Source organism: Somniosus microcephalus, chromosome 15 (assembly GCF_052327205.1).
Source record: "Somniosus microcephalus isolate GS21.2 chromosome 15, FLI_Smic_1.0, whole genome shotgun sequence".
NCBI classification, from domain to species: domain Eukaryota; kingdom Metazoa; phylum Chordata; class Chondrichthyes; order Squaliformes; family Somniosidae; genus Somniosus; species Somniosus microcephalus.
The window spans coordinates 119,974,524-119,983,146 of record NC_141001.1 but is presented as its reverse complement, the minus strand read 5'-3'; the positions used below and the strand labels follow the sequence as shown (position 1 = coordinate 119,983,146).

The 8,623-nt window shown below is 50.0% G+C and overlaps 1 protein-coding gene across 1 annotated transcript; it reads left to right on the top strand.

Annotated features, from left to right (window-relative positions):
- The first annotated feature begins 2,839 nt into the window (after window positions 1-2,839).
- Window positions 2,840-5,118, top strand: rassf10a (Ras association domain family member 10a). The gene has a single exon (XM_086008361.1). It carries the CDS (start codon window positions 3,284-3,286, stop codon window positions 4,607-4,609), a length of 1,326 nt encoding a protein of 441 aa, XP_085864487.1. The 5' UTR covers window positions 2,840-3,283; the 3' UTR covers window positions 4,610-5,118.
- The last annotated feature ends 3,505 nt before the right edge of the window (window positions 5,119-8,623 follow it).

Below are 8,623 nucleotides of genomic sequence, written 5' to 3'. Positions count from 1 at the left end.
TGCTACAATTCACGTCACCGTATCCTGTGTTCGTAAACAAATTAGGAGCATTAGGAACAGGAGGAGGCCATTCAGCCCCTCGAGCCTGTTCCGCCATTCAATGAGACCATGGCTGATCTGCAACCTAACTCCATCCACCCGCCTTGGTTCCATAACCCTTACCCCACAAAATCCATCAATCTCAGTTTTTAAATTGTCAATTGATCCCCAGCCTCAACATCAATAACAACTTGCATTTATATAGCACCTTTAACATCCCAAAGTGCTTCACAAGAGCTTAATCAACAACAACAACTTATATTTATATAGCGCCTTTAACATAGCAAAACGTCCCAAGGAGCTCCACAGGAGCGATTATCAAACAAAATCTGACACCGAGTCACATAAGGAGAAATACGGGCAGGTGACCAAAAGCTTGGTCAAAGAGGTAGGTTTTAATTATGTTCTTATAGGAGGAGAGCGAGGCGGAGAGGTTTAGGGAGGGAATTCCAGAGCTGAGGGCCCAGGCAGCTGAAGGCACGGCCACCAATGGTGGAGCGATTAAAATCGGGGATGCGCAAGAGGCCAGAATTAGAGGAGCGCAGATATCTCGGAGGGTTGTAGGGCTGGAGGAGATTACAGAAATAGGGAGGGGGCGCGAAGGCCATGGAGGGGATTTGAAAATAAGGATGTGAATTTTAAAATCGAGACGTGGCTTAACAGGGAGCCAATTCTCTTCCACTAAGAGTGTCCCTTTAAAAAGGACCCAGTCTGCAATTTATGCCACTTAAAGCATTGCTTCATCGTTCAGTAGAACACATTCCGCTTTCAAAGGTCGGTACAATGGAATGTTCTGTCTCCGCCAAACCCCCTACTCTGCAACCCACCTCCAGCCACACATCCTGCCTACTCTCCTCTGTTGTGACTTGAAGTGAAGCTGTTTTTAGAATAATAAGGAAGCAACAGAGATCCATTGAGAGGAGCTGACTCTCTCAACAGATTAAACAATGTCAGTGATGGATTGAGAGGGGAGGCTGTAAAGATTCTCTCCGCTGAGCAATGCCCGCCCGATGAACAGATTCACCGAGTCCATTATCCCCTCGTTCATCTGAATGGGAAGCGTTTAAATAGCGTCAATCAACTGAAACACCTTCAACACAATATTGATGAATAAATAATTAAAAAGCAATCTGATTAAACGTCGGGGGCTTGCTTGTCAATGGATTGAAGCCCCCAAGTTCCTACTTGGCGTGCAAGAACAATTATTTATATTCTTCTGAAATGAACTCTCTTAAAAAAGAAACGTTGCAGAAGAGGGGGAGTTCAGTAAAGGGACTGATGTGTGAAGTCTGAGGCTGGGGGAAGGCTGGTTTCTGGACAAGAAAAGATCCTGCGCAAACACTTGTTTCAAGCTGAACTCTGCTTAAACCGGCAGGAAAAATTAGCAGCTGCCAATTGCCTTGATTCGCAGGTCAGACTGATTATTTAAGCGGGCCCCTGGTGTTAATATTCAGGAGCTGGTTTGAAGCTCTCGTTCCTTTTTTTCACAAGACATCTTTAATTGGCCTTGGATGTATTAATTGAAAGTCGTCCAAGTCGAGGAATCTGAGTGCTTGTGGAGGGCTTTCCAGCCCTTTTCTGTGGAGGAGAGAGAGAAAGGGAGAATGTTGAATATATTCAGGGTGCGGCAGAATTAAAAAGGGTGTTCATAGAGTCATAGAATGGTTACAGCACAGAAGGAGGCCATTCGGCCCGTCGAGCCCGTGCCGGCCCTCTGCAAGAGCACTTCAGCTAGTCCCACTCCCCCGCCCTTTCCCCGTAACCCTGCAATTTTATTTTCCTTCAGGTACTGATCCAATTCCCTTTTGAAAGCCACGATTGAGTCTGCCTCCACCACCCTTTCAGGCAGCGCACTCCAGATCCTAACCACTCGCGGCGTAAAAAAGTTTTTCCTCATGTCGCCTTTGGTTCTTCTGCCAATCACCTTAAATCTGAGTCCTCTGGTTCTCGACCCTTCCGCCAATGGGAACAGTTTCTCTCTCTACTCTGTCCAGACCCCTCATGATTTTGAACACCTCTATCAAATCTCCTCTCAACCTTCTCCAAGGAGAACAACCCCAGCTTCTCCAGTCTATCCACGTAACTGAAGTCCCTCATGCTGTTGTGAGTTTTGGAGTTTAGAAAAAATAATTCAGAGATTGTGCTTAACCAGTGATCTTATTAACAGTCTGACTGTATCCTGTCAAAAAGCACTGACTCGCTCTCCTGGGGGCAGGGGGGACGTGTCTGATACCCTCCACGGTGAAATGAGGAACATGAATCTAGGGGCCTCCATACAGTGGATAGGAAGGACCTATTTCCCTCAGCAGAGAGGTCAATAACCAGGGGGCAGAGATTTAAAGTAATTGGTAGAAGGATTAGAGGGGAGTCCAGGAGAACTTTTTTCACCCAGAGGGTGGTGGGGGTCTGGAACTCACTGCCTGAAAGGGTGGGAGAGGCAGAAACCCTCATCACATTTAAACAGTACTTGGAGATGCACTTGAAGTGCCGTAACCTACAGGGCTACGGACCAAGAGCTGGACAGTGGGATTAGGCTGGAGAGCTCTTTGCCGGCCGGCACAGACACGATGGGCAGAATGGCCTCCTTCTGTGCGGTAAAATTCCTATGACTCTATGAAGAGTGTGAATCCAGTCTCGAACTGAACAAAAACCAGAAGCGAGTAACAGACACCAGCCAGCAGCAGATAGTCTGAGAGAGTGGAGAACTGTAGAGGGCAGCCTTGCTGTGAGTGTGTGTGTATCTGCCGAGAACCTGTGAGCGAATCTCTCCAATTCTACAGCACTGTTAGAAGGATTGGGATTTTATTTCGCTTCTTTTTGTGGAGGGGGGTGGGTGGGTGTTCATTTATCAAGGATCTGGGGATTTGGAGTTTACTTTTTTTTCCTTTCTGTTAATTAAAAAGAACCCCCCCCCCCCCCCCCCCCCCCACACACAAAGTGCACGGAGCTGTGTGCACCTTGAAGGAAGTGTGGGCGTGTGATAATGATGTGGATAAGTTTTTTGGCTGGCTAGTTATTGTCAAGGAGCTGTCACATGATGAGAGGGAACCGAAGGGAACAGTCAGATTGCTGCACCGGCTGGGAGAGAAGGTGGTGGGGGCGAGTTCATCTTGGCCAGTTGCTGGAGTGAGAGTGAGAAGGATTTGGGGGCTTGGAGTGACCACTGACTCTCTGGAGCTTGAGACCCGAGGGGGATAAAAAGGGGTGGTGGGGGAGAAATCTCCACTCTCCCTCAACTCCTGTGATGGACACAGAGGGGTACAAGATCAGCGTCTGGGTCTGCCAGGAGGAGAAGGTCATCTCGGGGCTGTCCCGGCGCACCACTTGCGCCGATGTGGTCGGTGCCTTGCTGGAGGAGAGCGGGCAGGATGGAGGAGTCAGCAAGTTGCTGTCGGGAGCCCCGGACTCCTACTGCATGGTGGAGAAGTGGAGGGGCTTCGAGAGGTCCCTGCCCAACAAGACCAAGATCCTGCGGCTCTGGACGGCCTGGGGAGAGGAGCAAGGGAAGGTGACCTTCGTGTTGGTGAAGAGCCAAGCCTCGCTGCCCAACAATGGCCCTCGCAGCGCCGAAGCCAAGGTGGTCCTGAGCAAGGCGAGCCCTTGCCACTTGAGGGGCACGGCCAGGGTGACCCTGGCACTGCCCCAGGACAAGCAAAGGAGGGTGGTCCGCAAAGCCTTCAGGAAACTGGCCAAGATCAACCGGTCCAAGAGGCAGGAGAGCTGCGGCAAGGAGGCTTCTTGCGTGGAGCGGATGGAGACTTTAGTCCACCTGGTCCTGTCCCAGGACCACACCATCCGACAGCAGGTGCAGAGGATCAGGGAGCTGGACAGGGAGATCGACAGGTACGAGGCCAAGGTTCACTTCGACAGGATGAAGCGGCACGGAGTCAACTACGTGCAGGACACTTACCTGGTGGACGGGGGAGCGGAGAGCCAAGCCCGGGACCCCCAGGGTCCGGAGCCCAGTCCAGAGTTCCAAGAGTACGCCAGGAACTGCGAGGAGGTCCTGCATCTCCAGGAGGAGCTGGCCCTGCAGGAGGAGCAGATGGAGAAGGTCACTCTGCAGATCCAGGAGGAGCTTAACCAACGGTGGATGAAGCGACGCCAAGGGGAGCTGGCCAGCAGGGACCCCGGCCCCTCTCAGCCCCCAGAGACCGCGGGCAGGGCTGAAGATGACTTCTTGTTGGAGCAAGAGCGGGTCAAGACCGAGCTGAGTGCCAGCCTCTACATCGGGCTGAGGTTAAACACCGACTTGGAGGCCAGCAAGAACGACCTAGCTTACAGCCAGACCTTGCGCGACCAGAAGCTGGACGAGCTGGAGACCTTGATGGAGAAAGTCAACTCGCTGGCTGTGGAGGGCGGTCGGACGCTGGAGGAGGAGGAGGATAGGACATGTCCCCAGCTCCATCTCCCCGAGAGCAGGTCCCCTCCGGACAGCAGCGGCGCCTGGGTGGAATCAAGAGGTCTATCTGCCAGCTGCCAAGCCACCGACGAGGATTCAGACACTGGCCTGAGCTCCATGAACAGCCAGGATTCCGACACCATCCCCATCTCCGAATCTCTGGTATAGCGACTCCAATACTGAACAAACCAACTCACCGTGACTCAGGACACCAGCTATGAAGAACACAAGTGTGCTTTAATTTTGGATTTTTTAAAAAAAAAAGGGGGAAATGATCCTTACAACTTTCGAGATGGGATAAATTACAAATGAAATATATATATTATTATATAATAAAAGGGCAACTTTCGGTTTGACTAACAGGATGGCGATGTAATGGAGCAAACAGCAATAAAATGATTCCTTCCCTCGACAAACCATTGCGGCGTGTTGTTGGACAAAGTCGTGTTATAGAGAAGTATTCGGGTGCCGTTTCTCTCTGGTTATCCATCGCCTTTGCTAAGAGTTGGGTGTAACAAGGGTTGAGTCCCGAGTTTCCTTTGCAGCTGTGAAGTTATTTAAATTCTTCCTTCTGTTCGCACAGCTCTAAAATGCTGAATTCTTTCTATAATGTAGAATTCAGGGCGTGTTTTTATCCAGGGTGTATCTTAAGAGTGCCAGTCAATCTATTCCTGATGTCAAAGGAGGGGGGGGGGGGGGGGCGGGGGAATGTAAACTCAAGAGTCAGACCAGATTCGGACTCAGCATTGGAGCGGAAATTCCAAAGTGACCCTCACCACCCAACCCCTCAGCGACTGTGGGGTTACAACCCCCAAACCATAGGTCGCTCATAGTCTCCATCCATATTTTAAAAAGAAAGCGGTTAAAAAAGCATACGGGATCCTGGGCTTCATAAATAGAGGTATAGAGTACAAAAGCAAGGAAGTTATGATGAACCTTTATAAAACACTGGTTCGGCCTCAACTGGAGTATTGTGTCCAATTCTGGGCACCGCACTTTAGGAAGGATGTGAAGGCCTTAGAGAGGGTGCAGAAAAGATTTATGAGAATGGTTCCAGGGATGAGGGACTTCAGTTATAGACTGGAGAAGCTGGGGTTGTTCTCCTTGGAGCAGAGAAGGTTGAGAGGTGATTTGATCGAGGTGTTCAAAATCATGAGGGGTCTGGACAGAGTAGATAGAGAGAAACTGTTCCCATTGGCGGAAGGGTCGAGAACCAGAAGACACAGATTTAAGGTGATTGGCAAAAGATCCAAAGGCGACATAAGGAAAAACCTTTTTACGCAGCGAGTGGTTCGGATCTGGAATGCACTGCCTGAGGGTGGTGGAGGCAGATTCAATCGTGGCTTTCAAAAGGGAATTGGATAAGTACCTGAAGGGAAAAGAATTGCAGGGCTCCGGGGAAAGGGCGGGGGAGTGGGACTCGCTGAAGTGCTCTTGCAGAGAGCCGGCACGGGCTCGACGGGCCGAATGGCCTCCTTCTGTGCTGTAACCATTCTATGAAAAGGATATAGAGGCATGGGAGAGGGTGCAAAATAGATTTACAAGGATGATACCAGAACTGGGTGGTTATAATGATCAGGAAAGGGCCCTTTTCTCTATAAAAGCAAAGGCGGAGGGGGCGACCTGATCGAGGTCTTTAAAATTATGAAAGGGTTCGACAGGGTAGATGTAGTGAAGATGTTTCCACCTGTGGGGAGACCAGAACTAGGGACCAAAACTATAAGATAGTCACTAATAAATCCAATGGGGAATTCAGGAGAAACTTCTTTACCCAGAGAGTGGTGAGAATGTGGAACTCGCTACCACAGGGAGTGGTTGAGGTGAATAGCAGAGATACATTTAGGGGGAAGCTGGATAAACACATGAGGGAGAAAGGAATAGAAGGATATGCTGTTAGGGTGAGATGAAGAGGGGTGGGAGGAGGCTGGTGTGGAGCATAAACACTGGCACGGACCAGGTGGGCCGAATGGCCTGTTTCTATGCTGTACATTCTATGTAATTTTATAGAAGCACGGTCTCCAATCCTACAGCCAAGAGGCTGACTCTGCATGCTGTGGATGCTGTTAATGAGCTCGAATCATACAGACACAATACGTTAGCTGGTAATTAAACATCGTCTTCCGTGTGTTAAGTAGTTTGTGAATGCACTTCTAATTATGCCTCTCCCCTTGACTGTTGAGAATATGCAATGGGAGTTTAATTATTCATCCAGTACTTTGCATCTCCCCCCCCTTGATTCAGCTTGCAATTGCGTGCCGAGCTCCACTTAAGTAGTGCGCACTGGGATAAGGGTCACATCTGGTGTTTTATCTGTAATAGCTTCTCGGCAGCAGACAACAAGGCGATGGGACTTGGCCACAGCTGGCACCTGACAGCAGTTGGGTACCTGCAGCATCAGTTGCTCTCAACCAGCAGTTGGGCGAGGCCGTTCCCGTCTTCTGGGTCTTCTCATTAACGTTAGCTTCCAATTCATTGATGGCTCAGGCAAAGCACAAGGAATTAACGTGGCCGTTTGTGTGCCCGGCCGAGCCAAGCGTGCAAGACGCAGTTGGAAAAGTTTATATTAAACCAGCTGGGTCGGTAACCAGAGTGGAACGGATTGAAGATAATTGGCAAAAGAACCAGAGGGGGAGATTTAGGAGAATTTTTTTTTAACGCAGCGAGTTGTAATCTGGAATGCACTGCCTGAAAGGAAGCAGGTTCAATAGTAACTTTCAAAAAGGGAATTGGATAAATACTTGAAGGGGAAAAATTTTCAGGGCTAAGGGGAAAGAACAGGGGGAGAGTGGGACTAATCGGAGAGCTCTTTCAAAGAGCCGGCACAGGCAGGATGGGCCGAACGGCTTCTTTCTGTGCTGTATGATTCTATAAGCCAATGGTGTGTTGTACAGTTAGTGAGAGGGCCTAGAAGCCATTGACAGTGCAGGAGGTACAGGTTGTTAATTTACTTTAGAATTGTACGATGAGCATTGTTAGCAACGGTCGAGTGCACTAAAGCAGGCTCACCTACCTTATCTCCTGGAGGTGACTGGGACATGTGTTCCTGTTTAATGGTTTGCAAACGCTCCCATGTGGAGACCCTGGGCACGATTGTTGCATGCTTGGGAACCACCTTGAGAATATTGACGAGCTTCTATCAGCATGAGAGAGGTCAATAACCAGGGGGCATAGATTTAAAGTAATTGGTAGAAGGATTAGAGGGGAGTTGAGGAGAAATTTCTTCACCCAGAGGGTGGTGGGGGTCTGGAACTCACTGCCTGAAAGGGTGGTAGAGGCAGAAACCCTCACCACATTTAAAAAGTACTTGGATATGCGCTTGAAGTGCCGTAACCTACAGGGCTACGGACCAAGAGCTGGACAGTGGGATTAGGCTGGAGAGCTCTTTGTTAGACAGCACAGACTCAATGGGCCGAATGGCCTCCTTCTGTGCCGCAAACGTCTATAGTTCTCGGTCGCCTCTGTCCTAACCTCTGAAAGATGGTGGTGGCTGTCCAATGGAAAACAGCCTCCTTGTTGCTGCAAATGTATTTCATTAGCACGCAGTGACAGAGGCAAATACAGACATTTGATGACTTTATGATTCTCTGATTGTCCCAAGATCCTAGTGTGTGTGTGTTTGGGAGCAGGGTGGTGCAGTGAGCTGGCATACTGGCCTTTTGGCTCTGGGGCCTGGGACTGAATCTATCCCAGGCTGACGTGACGAGGGGCTCCTCTATCTGTCTGACTTCAGGGGTCCTACGTGAAATTAATTAGTTCCTAAGCCTAGAGCTCAAAGTTGGCCTTAATTTGTCACCTATTAGCAATGTCACTGAAGACTATAACATGGCCGATGTGGAGAAATAGAAAAATGTGGTAGGGGGAGGCTTGTCTGAGTTTTGAAGCTGAGGCAAGTTATTGAGGCAGAGTAGACTCTGCTTCTGGTTGTGCTAGACTTGGGCACAAAATCCAGGCTGACACTCCAGTGCTGCTCTGTCGGAGGGGCAGTACTGAGGGAGCGCTGCTCTGTCGGAGGGGCAGTACTGAGGGAGTGCCGCACTGTCGGAGGGGCAGTACTGAGGGAGTGCTGCTCTGTCAGAGGGGCAGTACTGAGGAAGCGCTGCACTGTCGGAGGGGCAGTACTGAGAGAGTGCTGCTCTGTCGGAGGGGCAGTACTGAGGGAGCGCTGCACTGTCGGAGGGGCAG